Genomic DNA, 23,537 nt, shown 5'->3' on the forward strand with positions numbered 1-23,537 from the left:
AAGACTGTGGCACAGGAAACCATGGAATCAGTAATAGAAAGTAACGGACTATGGATAAACACAACACCTTGGATAGAACTGGAGGGAATAATGCTGAACAAAAAAAGCCAATTCCAATAGGTTAGATACCGTAGGATTCCATTTATACGACATTCTTGAAATGATAAAATTGTAGGAATGGAGAACAGATGAGCGGTTGCCAGGAATGAAGACAGGGTTACGGGAAGAAGGGAAGTAGATATAGCTCAAAAGGGGTAGCACGGGAATCCCTGCGGCAAAAATGTTATGTGTCCTGACTGTACCAATATCAATATCCTGGCTGTGATATTGTACTATAGTTTTACAAGCTGTTGGAGAAAGCGGGGCAAAGGTACACAGGACCCTTTTGTGTTCTGACCACTGCATGGGTACTTATAATATGTTGACATATGAAATTTAATTTAAAAATACAAGAAACCCAGAAAGATTTGGATTTGAGTTAAACAACAAATAGTTTTTTAGTGTAAGTATGTCCCACATAATATTCGGGACATACTCATACTAAAAAACAATTTGTCATCTCAAATTCAAATTTAACTGGGAGTCCTGTATTTTATTTGGCAATCTTACTCCTGGGAAATTCCCCAAGATAGGAGCAGATACTTGTCATTTCATTCATTTCCTCAACAAACACTTCTTGAGCACTTACTATATGCCAGGCACTGTTCTAGGCACGGGAACACACCTGTGAACTTACATCACCCCTACCCGGTGGTGCTGACATTGCAGTGGAAGAAGACAGGCAATAAACACATAATGAGCTGTGTAAATAAGATCATTTCACATGGCGGTGTTACATAGAAAATAAAGCAGGGTAGTGTATAAAGAGAACTGAGGTGGATGTAGGGGAGGAAAGTCAGGGAGAGGGGCTCCCTGAGAAGGCAACATCTGAGCAGAGACCTGAAGGAAAAGAAGGAGCTAGTTATGCAAAGACTGAGGGAAAAACATTCCAGACAGAGGAAAGAACATGTGCAAAGGCCCTGAGTCAGGAACAAAACTGGCAAACTCCAGGAGTGTGTAGCTTCAGACAAAGTTGGTGTCCACTGGTCCTAAGAACCCTGTGTCTTCCCCTTCCCCACATGGCAGATCTGGAAGACCTTGGAAGAAACTGAAGCCCGCCCAAGGCTGCCACTGGCCCATGTCCCTCAATTTTGGCTAGAAGCCTTTCCATCAGAGAAGGTGAGAACCCACATCTGCGCCTGGATCTGGGGCAGAAATGGAGGGCACAGAGGCCTGAGGGGAACTCCTCACAGCCTTGCCTCGTCAGCTGGCTTCAGACCAGGCAGGGCTTGGCTCCTTTGGCCCTCGACGTGCCACCACGGACCTCTATATCTGGTCAAATATGCAAGTGGCCTTTGGGACGGTGGAGAGGAGCATAGCTGAGTAAACCTTATCTGGGCCCCGCCCCAACTGCCAGGGGCCAAGTCCCCGGTGTCCCCTGATTCACAGGCCCACCTGCAGCTAGGGCATGGTGGGAATCCAGCTCCCAGGAGCACCCAGACCAGACAGGGCAGGGCAGGAAGGGACAAGACCAACCCCCCTCCCTCCCGTGAGCAAGAGGCTGGGCAGGGACTGGAAGGTGACTTCTCACTCCAGTGGAATTCCATCCCCCTGAGCTCACCTCCCTTGGAGCAAGCAGCACATTCCAGCAGGGCCAGCCCCGTCCCAGCTGGGCCCCCATCCCCAGGGCTGCCTCTCTGGGGCTCAGTCACCACACCCCCAGGAAGGGATTGCTGGGGGCCCCTCCCTCCCTCAAGGCCCCCAGAGCTGCGGCACACTTCCTTTTGCACAGCAAGACCTCCGACAGCCTGCCCTGCCAGGTGCAGTATCTTTGTGGAGGCTCTGAGTGGCAGGGCCCCTAGCCACCTGGCTGGGGTTCCAGAGCTGGGACCTGGCAGAGGCTGGGCTTCTCTGCACCCTCGTGGGGGGCATGCTACCCATGCAGGGGAATGCATCTAGAAAGGCCCACCCCTGGCTCTCCTTCCACCTCCATGACTGCTCTTTTGCTCCCCTCCTGCCCAGTGCTCATTTCCCCAGGGCTGTGCCCAGCTTTCCTGCTTTCCCACTTGAATCCTCCCTCTGGACAAGCCTACCAAGCCTGGGCTTCTGTTACTGCCTCCTGCTGGTGGCTGCCGGGAAGTGGCTCCAGCCAAGACCTTTCTCCAATTAAGATCCAAGAGTCCAGGATGACCCTGAGGGCCCCCACTTGCAGCCCACAGGGTCTCCCAGTCCCAAAAGCACCCTAATCATTTCCCCCGAGACTGGTCTCCCCCTGCCCCAGGTCCTGACCCCAGTGAGAAGTGGCACCCCCCATCCATCCCAAGCACAACTCAAGATGGGTCTTGTCTATTCTGCTTCCTAAATGGCTGTCCCTCCGCACTCCCCTGAGGCCCCCACTAGGTTTGGGCTGCTGCCCTGCCCCTTCACTCTGTTCTCCACTCCGCCCCCAGAGAGGGCCAGAACCCTGCCCACACACTCCCCGATCAAAGCCCCTTCAGGAACCTCCTACAGAAGGGGAACGTCTTACTCCTTGAACTGGCATTCAAGGCCCTGCATTTGGTCCTAGCTCCCTGTACAGCCTCATCACCTATTACCCCTCTCTCCCGGACACACAGAGCACCACACCAGCCACCCGCACTGCCTGAACTACCCTCCTCCTTCCCACCTGCCTTGTGAGTAGGACTCTTACTTATCCTTCAAAGCCCTGCTAAGGAGTCCCTCCTTCCTAGAGGTCTCCAGACTAGTTCATCTCCCCAAAAGCCTGGAAAGAGATCATGCAAAACCACATATTCCGCCATCCAAAGATTTCAGCCCAGCGCTTCCAACACCTCTCTCCCTCCCAACCAAAGATCCTATGATTCCAAACTCCCCGTGTAAGGATGTGAACCAATATTCTACAATCCCGACCTGAACGGTCTGGGATTTCAATCCATAAATATTATGGCCCTAAAATGCCAGTAGGCAGAGACTGTAATTGTAAAATCACCTCCCCAAAAGAGCTGTCGGCACCCCCACCTCTTTCTTCTCACCTGACCACTCTAAATCGACCTTGCGGACCACACAACTGCATGAGATGGTGTGGGGAGGGAAAGCCCTGCTGGCCCGCAGCGGTGCCCCCACCTCCCCAGGCCCAAGCCCCACATCTGCAGGTGAGCGCCTGGCTCTGCCTAGGCTCACGCCCAAGCTGGAGACCTGTAAGGGCAGGGTGCCCCACGGCCTTTATTCTCCCTCATCTGCCAGGTGAGGCGGTGGGCTGCTCTGGGTCTCCCCTCATGGGCCTGCCACCACATCTGCCCCTTAGGACATGTACCCCTTCCCCGACTTCCTCCTGCTTTCCTCTCTCACCATTGCCAACAAGCCCAGAGCCTGCGGTCGGGTTGAGTCTTGTCTTCTCACAGCAAGAGCGAGGGAGCAGCGATAAACACATCTGTGATCCTTTCCAAGATGCTCAGCCAGGAGCGGCTGTGGGCTGGCCCCCTCTCTCCTGTCAGCTCCCCACCTCTGCTGTGCGTGGGGCCCATGGAAGCCTATTGTGGGGGAGGCCCTGCGGTGAGACCCCTTGCCTTTGAATTATAAATAGCACATTGCAGGACCCTGTGGGCATCTCCCCCTCAGGCCTTCACATGGCCCTGACCAGCACCGGGGATCAGGTGGCCAAATGGAGGCCTCAAATAGGGATGGGACCCAGAGCTGATATACACCGAGCCTTACTAACCCCAGGCTAAGTGGCTGTCCTTGCTTCTGACCGCTTGGATATGCGTCTGGACCCTCAGGGTGCCCTGTAGCAGGGTGTGAGTCTGGCCAGCACAGGGCGAGGTGGGAAGCTGCCTTCCTACTGTGCTCTGCCTGAGTAGGGTGGCCACTGCCCTGGGTGGCCTCCGTTTGCACCCCACAAAGGGGCCGGACTGGTGGTTGCTCGGGTCTTTCCCTGTGTACACTGGGAAGTCCCGAATTCCACCTCTAGGCTCTGGAAAATATACAGTGCCTGGGTGAATGGCCATCCCAGGAAGGCAGCCTCACGGGTCCTCCCAAACCAGAGTGGGGTTGGTAGGTGTGGTGAGCATCCCTTCAGCTGCGTTTCCCTGAACGAGGAGAGTCATTCCTGCTCAGAATCATCAAGATGGACCCAGCCTGCTCTCTTCCCAGACCCTGTTCCTGACCCTATCCAAGGCCTCACTCGGCCTCCCCGGAGTCAGTTTCTATGACTTCTGCACCTCCTCTGCTCCAGAACCATCAGTGGCTCCCCAGTGACCATCCGGTACTCAACTATTCACTCTGTGTGTATATAGAATGCCTCTGTATGCCAGGCTCTGGTGTGTAGCCATGCATGAGACACACAGGGTCTCTGTCCTCATCAAGTTTATGGTCTAGAGAGAGGAGGAAGCTCCAGAACAAGGCAACATCTGAGACAGGCTAGGAAGGAATTGAAAGGGAAGCTTCTCTGGGAAGAGGATATCTGAGCTGAAACTTGGACAGTAAGAAGAAGGCAGCCACAGGAAAATCTGAGGGCAGAATGCAAGGCCCTCACTCTTTAGCCTGGCAAGTGACCTTGCAGGCTCCTCAGCTGCTGTTACCCCTTCTGGGACCCACAGACCAGCCGCTCTGGGCCCCTCGACTCACCCTAAGTCTCCACCTCTGGGCCTTTGGCCACTACGGCCCCACACCAGACCTGGGTTATCTTTACCTCTCTTCTCTGTCTAGCCAAACCTCACTCATTTGGGAGGCCCACCTCTTCCAGGAAGCCCACTGAGGTTGGTTTTATGACCCCTGACAACTCCCAGCATCTGCATCACCCGAGAGCTGCCTGGAACAGCAACCACGGCCGTCATACCTGCTGCAGTGGTGTGGCTTCTAAACCCTTCTCCTGTGTGATATACACAGAGACTTTCTTACCCCAGATGAAGAATTCTCTCCTTTAGTTCTCCCAGGGACCCAGCCAGGTAGGCATAGGCCGGGAGAGGGAAGCCACTTGCCTTCCTTCCGTCCGCCTCCAGGGAGTGAGAGCTGCTAGGGCAGGAGGGAGCCTGAGAGCTGTGACCTCAGCCCCAAGGACTGATCTGACCACAGAAACAGGAAGGAATGAACAGCTGAGAACCCTGGGGGCAGGGGGCTGCTGGCCCCAGGCAGGAGCTCCCAGCCACGGGACTGAATAAGCAGGGCCTTACACTTTACCCCAGGACACCATCCTGGGGCAGGCCAGGTGAGCAGCTCTGCCCGTGTGACTCACCGAGGCTGCCTGGGCAGCTCTGACACACGGGATGTGGCAGGAGGCTGGAGAGGAGGAGGAGGAGGAGGGTGGGGGGCCTGGAGGCAGCAGGAAGGGCCGGCTGGCCTGTCTCATTCCTCTGCACCCCAGGGGGGGCTTGCTCCCCTGCAGGTGTGTGGGCTACCCCCAATACCACTTGCCAGACAGACTCCCTCAAACATGACACACGTTTGCACAACTTGTCATTACTCCCAACCTGTGCCAAGTATGAACTATGTGCCAGGCCCTGGGGTAAGTGCTCTCCACCTGTGAAGGAAGGAGTGACAGAGCCAGAATGTGAACCCAAGCGGCCCGCGCTCCGACCACCAGGCTGCAGCCACACGCGGCGAAGCAAAGAAGGCCAGCCGGAGAGCCACACGCGCTGGGTTCGAATTCTGACTTTGCTCCTTAGCCGTGGAAACTGCTGCGTGTTGCTTCACGGCTCTGTCCTCCACGTCCTCACCGGTGAAACAGGGACAATGACAAGACCATTGACAGGGACGCCTTGAGGACTAAGTGAGCTGATACATCCAGAGCCAGAAGACGGCTGTTCCACGGACGCGCTCTCACGGAACAAGATCCGTGCCACATCATCATCTGTCCCCGGAATGAGCAGCTCGAGGCCCACACTCTGCAGGAGCTGGAGGTGTCTGAGCCTCTGGTGGTCTTTCTTTTCATCTTTTCTGTAGTTTTTAAGCGTTTGGCAGTGACTACCAGTTCTCAATGCCAACACTTAAAACTGAAGAGATTACACGTAAACTCTAAGTCTGGCCACGGCGGGCTGGCGTTCCTGCACGCCACAGCAGGAGTCTCATAAGTGGGGCCCGGGATCCTTGCTTCACCATAGCCCTGTGCGTGGTCTCCCTTGCTCTTGTCACTCCTGCTCCTGCCCGCGGCCCCTGTGGCCTCCGGTGGTGCTCACATGTGTCCTGTCCCTGCAGTGGTCCGTCCCCCACCCAGGTGGCATGGAGCCCCCCTCCCTGTCTGCCCTGGCTCACAGGCGCTTTGCCATGGAGCTCCAACCAGTCCCCAGAGACTTTCCTCTCCCAGAACCCCAGGGGCCTGCGAGCTCCAGGGTGGGCTCCGAGTACCTTGACCTTCACAGGCACTTCTGGAACCCATTCCCAAGCTCAGGCCTCTGTCCCGGGACACTGCCCACACCAAGCAGCACTAACCTGGGTGCCCCGAGACGCCTGGTCAGGCAGCCTGTACTTGGATACCTCCTGAAATGGGGTGCTCACTTTCTTGAAAACTCCATCTGTTTCTCAGTGGCTATAGCTTGTCCTCACACTGGCAGGACCTGCCTCTCTGTGACCTCAATCCCCACGGGCCCTCACTCTGTACTCTGGGCCTGCAGACCCTTGTGCTCCCTTGCCTTGAGACAGCCAGCTCCTCATGGGACAGTGTCCAGCCTCCTTTCTATTCCAGCCACCTCCACTAGAAATATCCCAAAACATCCCTGACTTTCTTCTAAGCTGAGCCCAGAATCCAGGAAAATCTGAGGAGGCAACAAAGATGCAACAGTCACCTCCCTTATTTTAAGCTCCAGATCTTGATTAAGGTGACCAAGGACATTTCAGCGGCCTTGGCAGCTGTTCCACAGGGGTGATTCCTACTGAACTCACCTCAACCCGTCCCCATGGTCAGAGTTTTGTATGGCTGATTCTGTGGACGCAAGGATAAGACTTCATATCCATCCCTCCCTCTTTCCATCTTGCTGAGTTACATCCAATTGATTTTAACTGAGATTCAGTTATTCAACGTCTCCAGTAACCGACATGCTTCATGCCATACGCGGATCCTGACCAGCAGCAAATGCACAACAGAGTCAAGCAGAATGAGGCTGTGGCTCGCCACCAGATACCCAACACCAGCCATTAGGGAAAAGCTGTTTTCCAGCACATCTGTAAGAGCTGCCCGGCTCCCCTCCCTGGCTGCCTACCTTTCGGCCTGCCTCGTTATTGTGTAAGTTCATGAGAGTCCGGGCATTCTGCTTGATCTCCCGGGCATCCACAAAGACCTTGGCGAAGCCGATGCCGTAGCGGATGTCGGCAGAGCAGCCACCCCACTTCCAGCCCTCGTCCCGGTGGTACTGGCCTTGCTTCTCCTTGTCGCAGCCACAGTCACTCAGGTTGCCTTGGGTGCAGGCGGCTGTGATGGCGTGGGCCACGCCGGCAGCGATGATAGCGTACGTGAAGGCAGCCTCCCGGCTCCCTGTGAGGATGAGAGTGGGAAGACGGGGGTCAGGTCCAGGGCACCCCAGGAGAAGGCCAGGCCTGACTACGAAGGGGGAGCTGGGCTCACTGAGCACCATTCCCGACCCCCCGGAGAGGTCCATCATGGGCTGATGACACTGCCCGACACGCCCCTGCAGGCACACACCTACCTAATCCCGTCACCGAATCCAGTCGTCCGGCCTCTGGAAGGTCGGATGAGGGGACCCCTCTGTCGAGTCCCACCCACGCCCCACCACACTTGATGTGGCCGTGTAAACTGAGTGCACACACACGCTCACAGCATCTGGCGACACAGCGCAAAGCAGCATTTCTTAAACACCTACGGTGTGCACAGGCTCTGGGGCCAGGGGCCTGGACTTAAATCCCAGGAACATCCATCCCTGGCTCTGTGACTTTCAGCCAGCCATGACCCCTCCCTGTGCCTCAGTCTCTTTAGCTGTAAAATGGGGACAGAGCGATCATACTTTGCTCAGAGCAATGACAGAGAGCATTAAGAGTTTGTGTGTATCAAGCTGTCAGCTCCGCGCCTGGCTTATGGCACCTGCCTGACACAGCAGGTCGTATGCTCACGGCCCCTATTATTATTGTTGTGCGTCACCTGCTGTTTATAGGTCCAGCCCCTCCTCTTCTCCATGGCCCACTCAATAGACCGTGAGCCTCTCCAGAGAAGGCTGGGACCTGGCCCCCATTCACGTCTGTGTCCTCAGGCATCAGTCTGATACAGAAGGCAAGGGCTGGGGAAGGGGAGAGGGACTGCCCAGTCAGGGTGGAAAGGGGCAGGAAGGAACCTGGACAGGAAGGTTCAATGGGGGGAGGGGGTTAGGGGAGCACTGAGGCTGTGCTTTCCCACAGGTCTTCCCAGGTGTTTGGAGATGGTCCTGCCGGGAGGCTGGGAGCTGCCAATAAGGATTTACAAAGGCTCTGCAGGATGGTGCCAGGGCTTTAAATGGGAGTGGGAGGGTCCTGAGTAGCTGGGCACAGTGGCGCTGCTACCCTGCCCCTTAGCCTCTCTGAGCCTCAGTCTCTCCATCCGCAAAATGGGTTCGAGAGCAGTGTCTGCTGTACAGGAGGAAGATGAACCCAGGCATGGGAAGCCCCAAGTGAGCCCTCAGCAAGTTCGCTCTCACAGTGGGGTAGGGTGGAGGTTCAGGGAGGGCTCCCTGGAGAAAGAGGCCCCACATGCCCGAGAGCAGGCAGATGAGGCAGGGCTGACCATTCAGGAAGGGGCAGGGAAAAGGGTTCCAGGGTGTTGTGATGCAGATGACCTCATCAGTGGGTGAGGAGTGGGTGGGGCAGCCTCCAAGCTGCTTCAGGCCTCAGGTCACGCTGACCCACACTCAGGTAGATGATTTCCCCATCCACCCCTCATCCACCTCCAGGCCTCCTTCACCCAGGTGGCTAAGACACAAACAACCTGTCCCCCCTCCCAACCACCGCTCTCCCTCTCTGCAGACGTGCAGGCCTCTCCACCTGTTGGATGGCTTTACTATACCAGGGCCCTTTGCTTTGACACTCCGTGCCAGCCCATCCCTGGCACTCCTGTTCACATAGGGCTTCCAGTCCCAACTCCACCATTTCCTGCCCGTGGCTTAGGCAAGTTCCTCCTCCTCTCTGAGCCTCAGTCTCCCTGTTTGGGAAATGCAGATGATACCAGTGTCTACCTGATAGGAGCTGCCGAGAAGTTACAGGAGTGTGTGTGACATGCTTAGCCCAGTACCCAGCTCAACAAACGCCCCTACCCTGGACACTCTCTCTTTTTAACTGCATCTCAACCTCTGGGGCGTGGAGAAGGGCATGATTTGCGCACCTACCAGGTTCCTGACTCTGCACACATTATTGATCGTATTGGTGTTAGGAACCATATGTGTGTCACACGTGCCCTGCAGAGGGCTGGGCACAAAGCAGCCTCGATAGGAGGCAGCCACAGGGTGGACACATGCACAGACTCCACCTCCGGGCAGGCTGGATATGTGACAACACAATGAAGAAATGCTGCATAAGATCTTCCAGTGCATGGCTGGGCTCATGGGAAGGCAAGGGAACCCATAAGGGCCACGTGTTGGAGACAGAACTGATCACCAGCAGGGCAAGAAGGAACGGAAGGTGGTCATCTCGTGTTGCTGGGCTCTGCAGAAAAGGGAGCTGACGAATTAAGGCCTCAAGGACCAGTGATTGGGCCTTGAGTCCCACTGAGGCAAGACATTGGAAAGGAGCTAGGACTTGATGGATAGACTCCCAGAAAGAGGGTAGATTGGGAAAATCACCACTCCCCCCCACATACACCCAGCAAAGCTAGACAACAAGCAAGCAGGTCTGATATGGCCAGAACAGGAGGTGGGAGGGTGAGGGGTGAGGAAACCAGAATCTTCTGGGAACTGGGAGCCTTGTCCCTGCCTTTGCGATTTGGCTCCGACTTGTCCCTCTGCATGCTCAGGGGCTCCCAAGTCAAGGGGGAAGACTGGCCCCAGGCTGGTGATTCCCTAAGACCCCTGGAGAAGCAAAGACAAAGCCCCCAGATACCAGCTCACAGCACAGACAATCAAACACACAAGAAAGTAATATACTGGAGACAGCCAACAGTGAGATCAGACCCTCGGTGACATCAAAGAAAAGAATCATCAGATAGAGGGTATACAGAGAACAGGATGAGGGGCCCAGGGTCATCCCTGTCCTACCACTTTCCAGCTGTGTGACCTCAGGTGAGTCACCTAAACTGTCTGTGCTCCAGTTCCTCCGCTATAAAATAGGGATGGCAACCATCCACTCTCTTAGGGGAGCTGGGAGGATTAGAAAAACTAACAGGTAAAGCATTTAGTACAGGGCCTGGTATGAAGAAGGGGCCCAAATAAATATTAGATTTATTACAATTTCTATTGATGACAGTAGTAACGGTTCTTTATGAGAGGTTGGGAAGGTAAAGAATAGGAAGCTACATTGATCTTCATTTATGGTTGAAGGAACCGAGGCCAAGAGAAAGGTCCGGCCTGTCCAGGCCACCCAACCGGTAGGCAGCAGAGCCGAGCTGCAGACTCGGCCTCTAGACACCCCATACAGATCAAGAACGATTCCCAGGGATTAAATGACTTGAGATGCAGCGGGCACCACTGGCAGGTTCCGAAGCTGAAAGGTGACTGTGTCCCCTTTATCAGACCAAGAATGGAGTATGCAAATTGAGGAGGGGGCGGGCAGGCAGGCCTGTCATCTGAGCCCTGCCCTTCTTCCAGACTCCTCCCTGGGGTGGGGCCAGAGGCAGGGTGAGGAGGGGCAGGACCAGCACACTTTGCAATAATTTTGTGTGTAGCTGCTCTACCCACCACCCCCACCCCCCGTGGGTGTTGGTGCCCTTGTCTCTCCAAGCCCCCTGAGCAGCGCACGGGATGCAGATGATGCACGCGGTGAGGGGCAGACAGCTAACTAAACATGGCTTCTGTTCCCAGGCATACCCCCTTCGGTTGGGGAAGGGCAGCTGTACCCCGACACATGTAACTCCCCTGAGTTCAAGCTGGACCCCCCACACCAGAGTGAAGTCCCACCATGGGCTATGCATACCTTCCGCTCCCTGCCAAGCTGGCCCTCACGTCAGCACCCACTGCCCCAGAGAAGCAAAGCCTGTGGCTTCAGAGCTCCCAGGAACCCAGGTACTGGCTGCTCAAGTCCAATGCCTCTGGATGCTAAAGGGTCACTGTGAACCTCTGCCATTGATCTTGACATTGGGCTTGCCCACCAACATTAGACTGGCCCTGCCCAGTCCCACCTCCCTTTCTCCCCCACCGCCCACCTGACCACTGAGGAAACTGGCCTGGGCATCAGGCTGGCTGCATAGCTCACGTCAGGTCTGTTAACCTCTTAAAGCCTCTGCTGCTTCCTCTGTGAAATGGGCACAATGACAGCATGTATGCATCATGGGCTATGCAAGTAGACTGAATCACTGAACGAGGGGAAGGTGCGAAGCACAGAGCCCAGCACGTAGTAAGGGTTCAGGAAATGCCAACCATCGTGGTTGTTTTTGTTATTATTACTTCCGAGTCCCATTTTGCCTCATGGTGCTCCATGATGCCCTGGAGGACAAGACAGCCTCCCACAGAGGTAAATGCAAGGGGCTGATCCAGCCCAGTCTGTCTGTCTGCTCAGCCACGCTTCAGGGTCACAAGAGGACAGGGACCAGTGTCTGTCTTGCTTACTTTTTTTACAGCTCCCACCACAAGGTGTGAGGGATGAATGAATGAGCAGGCCTGCATTCCAGCTGCAACCCTGCCGGAAGCTGGATGACCTTAGGCAAGTCACTTAACCTCTCTGCCCCTCCATGTCCATGTCTGTTAGTATCACCTGCTCTGTAGGAAGAAATATATACCACTTAGCACTTAGCTGGTGCTTAAATAACGCTAGTGAGTGTTACAGTGATTATAATTGAGGAACTTACAGGCACACCGTTGAGAGGTACAGAAACTCCCTCCACCCCTTGATCTAGTTTTCTCCATAGCCCTCCTGCCATTTTAGATTTATCTGTTGGTCGTCTGTTCCTCACACACCTACCACTCCGGCTGGAATATCATTTCCTTGAAGGCAAGCACTCTGTCATGTTCCCCACTGGGTCCCTGGAGCCCGACACATAGTAGGTACTCGGTAAATTCTGTTGCATGAATGGATGGATGGATGGATGGATGGATGGATAAATGGATGAATCAATGAAGGCTCCAAAGAGTGGCCAAGAACCACATGACCTTTATTTAGGGCTTATTTGCCAGGCTCCCTGCAAGGCACTTCGGAAAAATATGTTCACCTATTCCTTAGGAAAACCACCCCAGGTGAGGTTCAGAGAGGGTCTGACAGGCAGAGGGGAGCAGTGGTGAACTCGGTCCTTTCAGCCTACTTCCCCCTGGGTATCCGCAGAGTTAGCCAGAGGCTGAGGGGTGGGGGGTTGTGGGGGGTTTGAGGTGGGGGGAGAAGGATGCTGAGCACCTACTATGGGCCAGACCCACACTTGACTATCTGTGGTATCTCCCAAAAGCCCCATTGGTAGGCACCATTCTCCACAGTATGACAGATGAGGAGACCAAGACTCTGAGAGGTAGACATGATTCACTGAGGCCACCCACCTCCAAACTGGCCAGAACTGGGACTCCAGGCCCAAGTGTCCTTTTTCAGTCCCACCCACCTCCCTTCCTGGCTCCTCGCGGCATCTGAAAGCCCACGGGTAACAGAGATTCCTTTGGCTTAAGGCATGGATGCTTATCAAAATGCCTTTATTTCTGTCAAGAGATGCCATTCACTTATCAGTTAAAACATATCAACAAATAATTTATAAGACCATTGAAATCAGATGGCTTGCTAAGCCAAGAACAGGTTTTGATGGCAGGAAGAAGGTAGAAAAGGACCCCCAAATCTTTTTTTTTTTTTTAATTAAAAAAAAATTATTTGAGAGAGAGAGAGCACTAGAGAGAGAGAACAAGAACGAGTGGGGGGCAGAGGAAGAGGGAGAAGCAGACTCCCCAGTGAGCAGGGAGTCCGAAGTGGAGCTCAATCCCAGGATCCCAGGAACATGACCTGAGCAGAAGGCAGACACTTAACTGACTGAGCCACCCAGGTGCCCCAAGGGTCCCCAAATCTTAAAACCTCAGACTCTCAGGTTGAGAGGCTATGTTACACTCCATCCATTCGTGCCTTCTGCACCCATCCCAGATGAGTAACAACTCCTTATTTTGAGGCTCAGAAAAGGGACTTGCCCAGGCAGAACCAGGATGCAAACTTGGAAGTCACCTGCTGTCTCCAGCCACTCTGGGGGACTGCTCTAGACCCTGACCATGCTCGGGACTCCCAGCACAGCCCCTGTCTCAGTTGCCTGAGGAAGCCCCTCCAGTTGGGTAATTTCCCGAATGCCACCTTGCTTGTCTCTTATGAGACATCTGCAAGAGTGTGTCTAGGATGTCTGTTTTATTGCTGCAGAGACTATGCCCAATGGCACAGTTCATAATAAACAAAGTCATAAAATGCTTACTATTTTCGAGGTTCTTCCCTAAGCACTCAATATATAGATCAACTCAATCCTGGCAACTGCCCTATGAAGTGTGGACCATTACCGTCTCCATTTTACATATGGGGAAACTAAGGCCAGAGAGGTGATGCAACCTGCTAGGATTTAAACCCAAATTGCTCCGCTCCAGAGTCTAACCCACTCTCCTTCCCCAAGGTCACGATGCCCATTCAGGCCTACTGACTCCAGCCCAGGCTCTTTCTTGGGTCTCCACAGGAAGCCAGTGAGCAGCCCACACTGGGCTTGGCCATTGCTGACCATGTGCCCTCCAAGAACAGACCTACCCCCTCTCTGCCTGGACCGCCCATCTGTCCCTCCTACCCATGAGCAGAGGAAGAACCTCCATCAAACCTCCTTGACCAGGCCATGTGCCCTGTCTTCACTCCACAGATATTTCTTGAGCACCTACTAGGGGCCAGGCACTGTGCTGGGGGCTGGGCCACCGAGAGGAGAGATTCAGACATGACCTTGCCTTTGTAGGGGGACAGACAGCAAGATCACATCACTCAGTGGCAGCTGAGGACTCTGAAAAACATCGAACAGGGCAGTGCTGGGAGCAGGGGGCACCTGGGGTGGTGACTTTAGAGCTCAGAGAGCAGCCATGCAGCTCTCTCTGTGGGGAGAGAGGGTTCCAGGCCCAGGGGTGGCCCATGTGATGACCCCGCCGTGGTCTAGCCAGTGGCAGGAGCAGGTGAGTCAGGGGCACAGGGGAGCTGAAGCTGGTTCCACCATCCTGCCCTGCACAGAGGCCTCACATGTCCCCAGAATCAGAGAATAAACTCCCAGAGCCACAGACATAAAGCCTATGGGTTCCTCTTGGAATGATAGGTTCATGGAGACCAGGAGACTTGCCCAAGGTCATCAGTGACTCAGTGAGACCAGCGGGACTAGAACTAGGCTCTCCTGGCTCCCAGCATGGGGTCCCCACTCTCACCTCCACCCCATCCTCCTTAATTCTCAGTGCAGGTAAATTTTCCTTCCAGAAGCCCAGGTGGCTGGCTTCACCTCAGAACTTGGAAAAGATGGAACTTGTCTGTCCCTCCTCTCTACTCCTCATTCAGCTGGGTGACCCTGAGCAAGGACTCTGCCTCCCTGAGCCTCAGCTTGCCCATCTGTGAAATGGGAACCACGAGGAGGACACTGCCAAGTTCCTGTGAGGAGTCAGTGCAACCTCTGGGTAAAGAGCCCAGACCCCGAGAAGGTGCTCAGTAAAGAACCGTGTTATCACCAAGGAGAAAATGGGGAGCCTGGCTAATGCCCTCCACACAGCCCAGCTCCATAACGATTCCAGCGGGTACAGAGGAAATAAACTGATGAGCAAGCCTGCCCGAAAGATTCCATTCCACCGCCCTGTGCAATCGCTGTAAATGGCTTGCACCGGAATATTATCTGGGTGTATTTACGGTATCTTACTGGAAACCACAAAGTGCATTGTATTTTTTTTTCTTTTGCTATTTAAAGCCAGTGGGTCAGAGAGTGAGCAATCTGCAGTGACACGAGCTGAAATATATGATGATTTGGAAAATATGCAGATGGAAAAAGGTTGCTTTTGCCAGTCCCGTGGCATGGCGGCTCACAGCCCTTCTGGGCTCAGAATGCCACAGCTGGCTATCTCCATCCAGAGGAAGCAGAGAGCCTCTCGAGGAACAATCGGAAGAATTGGGGGTATAGGGAGTACCTGTCTGGGCTCAGGCTGGTTAAGGTAATAGGCCCATGGTTCTCCCCTGTCTCGGTTCCAACCACGGGTCTCTCTTCCGACTGGGCAAAGCCACACACACCACTGACCGTCCACAAAGGGTCAGCATCCGTGCCTCCTGCTTCCATGCCTTTGTGCGTGCTGTTCCCTCAGCCTGGACGTGCCCTTCTTCCTACCTGCCTGCTGACGGGCAATGTAGCCCAGTGGTCAGAAGCAGGGCTCTGAAGGCCCTGGGTTCGAATCCTGGCCCCACTGGCCAGTGGCAGGACCTCGGGTGAGTTAATTGACCTCCCTAGACCTTAGTTTCTTCCTTTGCAAACTGGGAATACGATGACCTTCTAAGGTTGTTTGGTTGGTGGAAAAACCAAAGCACACGACAGACTCGGTCCACACCAGGTAAGGGAGCAATAAACCGTAGCTCTTCCTAGATGCATGCTTGGTTAACCCTATCCTTCAGGGCGCAGCTCCAGTGTCCCCTCTCTGAGGGACCTTCTTGATGTCCCTTCCCTCTGCTTGTGGCCCGGTGCCTTCACTTTCCTTACTTCGTGCTGAACTGAATTCTGTCTCTTCCCACTAGGTTGTGGGGAGCTGGATTGGTTCTCTGCGAAGCCTCCACAATTGACGAATGAATGACAGCGCGTGTAAAAGCGTGTGAGCGTGTGAGTGTGTGTCTGTCTGTCCACCATATGAAAGCTGGAAAGAGAACAAAAGACTCATCTCAAAGAATAGCGTCAGGAGAGCTAAAACCCAGGATGAACGGAGGCTTGCAGAAAAAATGCAAACGAGACAAAAAGTCCTTTGTTAGCTGCGTCCTAAGCAAGACTCGGGAAAGAATAGGTCTTTCGCTCGGGCAAGATGGTGTATTGTTAAGAAAGGGCAGAGAGAAAGTGGGGCTGGCCCGCCCCTTGCTTCGGTCTCTCTCACTCCCTGGAAAGCCTTCGAATCCATCCCTCCAAGCAGTCATTAGCTCACCACACATGCGCTCCAGTCTCTTCCACTGCCTGAAACAGGTAAAAAGACGGAGCCATTTGCATGAGGTGCGGATTCCCAGAGGAGGGATCCAAGGCCCAGCAGGTCACCCCAGGGAGAGAGGGGGAGCTGCTCAAGCAACCAAGCTCTCAAGGAATGGTGACAAATGCCACTGGAGCGGAAGTCCAGCAATGCTTCCAAGTCAGCCGGTTTGCAGACACAGGAGGGTGGTACTCCCCTCCCTGGGCCCGAATCCTAGGTCATCTGTGCCCATCCCTGGAAAAATTCCGGCGGGGGAGTACCAAACAGGAGGTCGTGAGTATCTGGAAAAGAATGCAGCCATCCCCAGGAGCACACGGTGGGAAATCACCATTTCTTTGTTGACAATGATGCTGGGGACATTGCAAATTTCTATATGTGCTAAGAATGTGATTATCTTCCCACATCCTGTCTCTCCCCTGACACAGGGGAAAGAAATTCTTCCGACAGCTCCCCTCCCAGGCAAAGCCCTGCCGGACTGATACATGTCCACCTCTCTCTGCAGCCCCTTTCTGCACTCCCTACCCCACATCCTAGAGCCCAGGGAGCCTGGGCCACTCCGGATACCCTGGCTCTGGGCTGGGTCACACCTGCAAGCCTCTCTTTGTGGCTTCTCCCCTGCCACAGCCTTCCCTCCCTCGGTTGTGGACCAGCCCACCTAGAGCCTGCCTGCTCCTCTGCCCACTGCCCTCTCCTCTCCTATCAGATGCCAGAGCACATTTCAGCCCCGGCCTCACTGCCTGTCCCCACCAAACTGTGAGCACCCTGAGGGCAGAACCTGTGGCTGATTCATCAGTCTACCACCCAGAAGATTCTAGGAAATATCTGCAGGACAGATAAATGAATGAATGGGTGGACACACGGTGGGGCAGGGGGTGCTTGTGGTCTGTGATCCCATGAGCATTTAAATTATATGAATTCAACCAAAAGCCCCTAGAGGAAAATAAGTGAAAATACTGTATGCGTGGGAATGTAAATTTGTGTAGCCACTATGGAAGAGAGTATGGAGCTTCCTCAAAAAGTTAAAATAGAATGACCATATGATCCAGCAATCCCACTTCTGGATACATACCCAAAGAAAACGAAATCGTTCTCTTGGAAAGAGACCTGCACTCTTGTGTTCACTGCAGCATTATTTACAAAAGCCAGGATGTGAAAACAACTTAAGTGTACATCAATGGATACATTGTACATTAAGTGTATATTAATGGATAAAGAAAATGTGATAGATAATGGGATATTATCCAGCCATAAAAAAGAAGGAACTCTTGCCATTTGTGACAACACAGATGGACTTTGAAGACACTATGCTTAGTGAACTAAGTCAGACAGAGAAAGACTGTGTATGATCTCACTTATATGTGGAATCAAAAAACAAAAGAACTATAACATGTATACTTATAATTTAGACGCATACTCTTCCTTCTATACTGGGCATTACTACCTATACATTATATATTCATATGAATGTTTTACGGTAGAAAACCAGGTATTCTGAATTTTGTGGCTGATTTAAGGGACTTTCAAGGGTAATGCTGACTCGAATATGTTTCACTGTGCATGCCAATGTCAGAACTAGGACGTGTCTCTGCTGGAAAGATGGAGGATGTGGTGAGTGAATACACCTAGGTCAATTCCTGGTTCGTTCCAAACCCACGTTAGGAGCATGGTCAATCTGTGAGAGTCTCCAGAGTGGTGGTGTGTTTTGGTGTGGGGGCCTCTGAAGAGCAGCTCCACCAGACGGTCACTGAGTCCAAGGTCAGAAATGAATGGACCCTCCAGGGGAAGCCTAGTCAAGCTGCTCTCCTGTCTATAAGACTTTTCAGAGCCTTTAATATGCGGGTGGGCATTCTGGCTGACCTTGAGCAGGGAGCATAGCATTCTGAGTTCCCCAATTTATCATCCAACGAACCCCACTATGTTTCTCCAGAGAAGCTGCTGCAGGAGGGAGGGAGGGAGAGAAGAGGGAGGGAGAGAGGGAGGGAGGGAGAGAGGGAGGGAGGGAGTGGACCCTACCGTTCTGCCGAACAGACCCTGGGAACAAGTCCTCTCAAATCATGCTGTGAGGAAGGGGTCTTCCCTAGGCCTTGACCTAATCAGCTTTTGTATCCCATTTGAAGCCAATGCAAAGGTGGAAAGGAGAACCAACAGAATGCCAGGCTAAAATGGGTTAAAATAAAAAATGTGCAGGAATGAATGCTCAGTCTTGTATCGGGATCAGAATGAAAAGCATTCACTCACACAACGGAGGGAACAGAGTGCTTCCCATGAGCGTGGTACAACCCAGACCTGGGAGTCAGAAGAGAAATAAGACCCAGGCCTTGTCCTCAGGGGCTCAGAGCTACTGCTGGCACACAGGGTAGAGAGGAGCTTCAGGGTGGTGCATTGCTTCATGTGTTTCCTGAGCACCTACTGTGTGCCAGGCCCTGGGGTTGCCCCGGGAGAAGACGATTGACAGGCCTGGGTTCCATGGACGCCCCCATGGTCAGGGAGAAGACTGATATTGGACACATCCTTGCAAAAGGGAGCAATGTCACTTCTGAGAATGGTAAGTGCTGTAAAGACATCAGCATGGGGTGACCAACCTTGATGGTCAAGGAAGGCCTCCTAGAGAAGGTGGCATCTGAGTGAAGACCTGCATAATGCTGGCATAGGCAGGTTACCTGCTATGTCTTGGAAGCTTCTCCCTCTCACCCTTCTTCTCCATGTCCTGCTCCAGAGGGAGTTAGGGGCAGGTACCCAGTACCCAGGGAAGACCCCACAGCCTCTGTGCCCATCTGTGGTCACCATGCCCTCCATGTGCCAGGTGCTGTGTCAGAGGCCTCTGTTTCCTCACAGAGCTGCCTTCCGGTCCAAGAGATAGATGACAGCAACACCCACAACTATGATTTCCGGAACACACCCTGTGTGCCAGGCACAGTTCTGAATGCTTCGTGGGGAATAAATGATCTCAACCTATGGGACACAGCCTATGGAACAGACACTATCATCATTGCTGTTTGGTCAAGGTCCGGAGCTAGAAAATGGGGAAGCTAGGAAAAGAACCAAGAAGGTGGCCTCAGGGCTGAATTGTCACACAGTGCTGCACAAATGAACAAATAGAGAATATGCCCTGGGGTAGTGAAGTGATATGAAAAATCCGGCAAGGTAAGGGGCAGATAGGGATGGGCGGTCTATGCTACACAGGGGTGTCCTGAAGGCTTCTCTGGGGAGGTGACACGTGAGCCAGGAATGGAAGGACAGGAGAGCATCCAGGCAGAGGCGACAAGCCAGGGCAAAGGCCTGGAGGTGGAAAGGGCTTTGGCATGCTTGAGGGGTCAAGAGAAAGGCAGAGGGTTTGGGGTAGAGATGGAATGGAGATGGAGTGATATGGGGTCTGAGTGCAGATCACTGAGGTCTGTAAAGGACCAGGGGACCTGTCCATATTTTATTCCCAGACGAATAGGAAACCACAACAGGATTTTACACAGGGGGCTGCCATGATCAGAACAATGCTAGGAAGATGCTATGCTGGATGGCTGTGTGGTTGGGGAGGCGGGGGTACATGAGGAGGCTGATGTAGCTGTCTGGGCAACAATTCTCTAAAGATGGAGGTTTTGAACAGGTGGTGCTGGTGGAGGTGGTGAGAAGTGGACAGACTGGCAGACACATTTCATAGGTAGAGTCAAAATGGTGAGCTCGGATTAGCAATTTCACCTATAGCATCTCCCCATTTTTCTCTACGTCTCCCCACTCTACTGCACCAAGAATAAAATCTAGTGCATACATCCCCAATTCCTTGAGCTCATCTTCATCTAAGATGGGCATGTGAGCCTCCTGGGAGGGGTGAAGGGATGCTTTCTGATGGCCCTAATCTACAGGTGCCAGGGTCTTAAATCCCACACAATGCTGGCACCTGGCAAGGTGGGTCATGTGACTCCCCCATTCTGCAGATGGGCAGACTGAGATAGGAAAGGTGAGGTACTCTCTCAGAGTCCTAGTGGTGGGACTGGGATGGAAACCTGGCCGTGTGACTTTGATACCAATGCTCACTTGGCTGCCACATGGCCCAACAACAAGACAAGGTTCTCAAATACTTGTCAGCTTGGAGAATCTGAAATCTGGCAGGCTCACAAAAACAGAAGAATCTTCCAGCAGCAGGGAACTCACTACCCATCTCAGCTCTGCCACAAAACAGCCATGTGAATTTGGTCAGACTCTGTCTTGCTCAGAGCCCAAGATGGAGGTAGACAGACCTCCTTTTGTGGGGACGGATGAGGTTATATGTGAGGAAGGGCTGTCACAGTGCCCGGCCCCTATGGATCCTCAATGAAAAGACAAAAGGCAGGAGAGTGAAACCCCACATGAGCCACCACCCCTGGGGTGCTTCCTGATCCAGGCTCCCTTCCCTGCACCATGACTCAGTACTACAACCACGATGGCCAAACCTGAGGGAAGAACACACAACTGGATGGAAAAATGGGCAAAAAGCATGAACAGGCAACTCACAGAAGAGTAAACATGTACAGCCAGTAAATATAGGAAGACAGTTCACCTGAATCACTTCTCAGGGGAACGCAAATCAAGACAGCGGTGAGAAAGCATTTTATACCTGTTCCCTAGGCAAAAATGAAGTCTGAATAATGCCAAGTGTTGGAGAAGCTACGGATCAATGCTGCTGGCTGGCAGGAGTGGCACTTGGCACAGTCACTGTGGAAATCAGGTTAACATTCATACCCTGTGACCATGAATTCCATTCCTCCGTATACACCGAAGAGAAACGCGCATACATAGGCGCCAGGAAACGTGCACAAAGAGGCCTGTGCTCTCAGTGTGACAGCAAACGTTTAGAGGCGTCCCAGATGCCCCACAACCAAAAGCGTGGGAGCATAGACTTCAGTCTATGCTGAAGGAACAACGTAAATGGCTTTTATCGCTAGCGAGTGACAAAAGTAAATCCAAAAGACTGCATATAGGGTGATGTCTTTTCTTTATAAAATTAAATACAACTAAACCAAATAATTTACTTCTGGGGACTATATCAATATGATAAAACAGACATAAACAAGCAAGGAATGGGAAACCCAAGATTCAGGATAGAGAAAGCGTGGCTCAGGAGGGAGAGGCAGGGGGTGCATAAGGGATGCTCACAGGAGCAGGTGTAAATTACCCATTCTTTTTCTAGTTGTTGTGTTGGGTGGTGGATTCAAGGGCAGTTCATTGTGTTATTTAAGAAAAGGAAAAGGCTGAAGGGGACTGAATGCCTTCTCAAGCCTCCAAGGGCCACAATGGGTAGCAGGTGATAAAGCTGATGTGGAGCCATACACCACATTCTAAAAATCCCTGGCATTTAAGACCCCTGAAGAGCTGGCCTGCAATCTCATCTGAGACTACTGACCCCCTGCCTCCTGAGGCTGCAGACACCTGTTCAAGATCCTCTTAGCAATCCAACATCCATGTCGTTGCCCCATTCTTCCTACCCTTTAAGACCTGAATCAAGGGCCATCTCTATTATCTAGCCCACTTCTCGCACCTTGGAGTTTCACCTCTGAGCACCCACCACATCTTGTATGCCTTTCCCTGAAGCACAGAGCCATTCTGCTCTCTGGTTGCTCATTACCCCCCCTTCATATGTTGCAACCCTAACCCCCAGTGTTTCAGACTGTGACAAGGGACATTATGTATTTGGAGGTATGACCTGTAAAGCAGTGATTAAGTTGAAATGAGGCCATTACGGTGGGTCCTAATCCAATCTGACTGGTGTCTTTGTAAGCAGAGGAGATTAGGACACAGAGACAACAAGGGCATGCACAGGGGAAAGACCATGTAAGGACACAGGGAGAAGGTGGCCATCTGCAGGCCAAGGAGAGAGGCCTCGGAAAAAATCAAACCTGCTGACACCTTGATCTTGGAGTTCTGGCCTCCAGAACTGTGAGAAAAGAAGCATTTTGTCTAAGCTGCCCAGCCTGTGGTTCTTTGTTACAGAAGCCCAAGCTGGCTAATGGACCCGTGAGCAGGCCCTGTCCCCTGAGACATGGTCTAGGTGGGGCTCCCAGGTCTGGCCAACAAAAGCACTGCTGCCCTTGACCACTGTGATTGGTTTGGGATGGACACATGACCCAAAGTCAAGCCCTGTTAGCTGATCCAGTCGGGATGAACCTTAGGACTTCTGTAGGGGCCCCCAGAGAAAGGCTAATGCTCTTTCTTGCAAATTTAGAACCTGGAAGTTGTGGTTCTGGCACTTTCAGAGCCATCCCGCCACCCCAAGAAGCAGGTCTGGGGTTGGCAGAAGCCATTCCAAAAGTCAGCACCATCCCTGACTTTGCAATGACTTAAGCAGACATAAATTCCCCTTTTTGCCTGAGAGGGCTTGAACTGGGTTTCAGTTTCTAGCATCCAAGAGGCCTTTGTCTGGTACATGTCCATGGCCTTCTCCTGAGATCTAGACAGTAAAATCTAGAACATTCAGGAGGGGAGACAGAGCCATGAAACACAGAACCAGAGACCAGAGCGGAGGCTAAGGAGGCAGAAGATGAGCCTTCGGGTCTCAGCATGAGATGAATAACTATGCCAAGGGCAGCTGCCCACCACCCCAATGTCAACTTTCCCCTTCCTCCTCAGTCACAGACTCTGAGCTGGTCTCAGAGCTACTCTGAATAAAAGACTACACTTCCCAGCTTCCCTTGCAGCTAGGCGAGGTTATGTGACTGAATTCTGGCCAATGAAATGTAAGTAGAAGTATGGGGTTGGGGGGGGGGGCGATGTTTCCTGCCATCCAGAGTGTGGCCTTGATGGTCAGAGCTCCTCCCAAACTCAAAGACTACACTCTTGATGCCTCACCTACAAGGCAGCCTTGCTGGTTGGTCATTGCCAGGAAGAGGCAATCCTATAAGGGCAAGAGCACTGAGGGCACTGAGGAAGAGCCCGGGAGCCGAAATCTGAGGCTTGCTTCTTGGTGTCCTCAAGAGGATATGTTTACACGTGAGGAAACCAAGGCTCAGAGGGAAAGTGACTTCTCAGACCCTTGGGGGTCTCATCTGCACCTCCTTGTCCTCGGCTCCATCGCCACCACCTTTCAGGTTCCAGGCCAGGGTACCTCCTTCCTAACTGGCCTTCAGGTCATCAGTCCCCCTTCATCCTCAGCATCACTGCCAAAGCAGATCTGCACTGCTATCTCTCAGGCCATAGCCAGTGTCACCTCCTGCCCAGAAGACTGGCCCCTGGCCCCTCCATAGTTCATTCTATTCCTGGGAGCTAGAGCAAGGCTGCTAGATCCAAAGTCAGATCCTGTCATTCCCTCGC

The 23,537-nt window shown here is 53.0% G+C and overlaps 1 protein-coding gene across 1 annotated transcript in view; it reads right to left on the reverse strand.

Annotated features, from left to right (window-relative positions):
* WNT7A (Wnt family member 7A) overlaps window positions 1–23,537 on the reverse strand; it is a 62,720-nt gene that overhangs the window by 31,052 nt on the left and 8,131 nt on the right. Inside the window, exon 3 of the mRNA XM_021695096.1 lies at window positions 7,227–7,498. Within this exon, the coding sequence (XP_021550771.1) occupies window positions 7,227–7,498 (272 nt within the window). The remainder of the gene's footprint in view (window positions 1–7,226; window positions 7,499–23,537) is intronic.

This window comes from Neomonachus schauinslandi, chromosome 1 (genome assembly GCF_002201575.2).
Source record: "Neomonachus schauinslandi chromosome 1, ASM220157v2, whole genome shotgun sequence".
Lineage (NCBI taxonomy): Eukaryota > Metazoa > Chordata > Mammalia > Carnivora > Phocidae > Neomonachus > Neomonachus schauinslandi.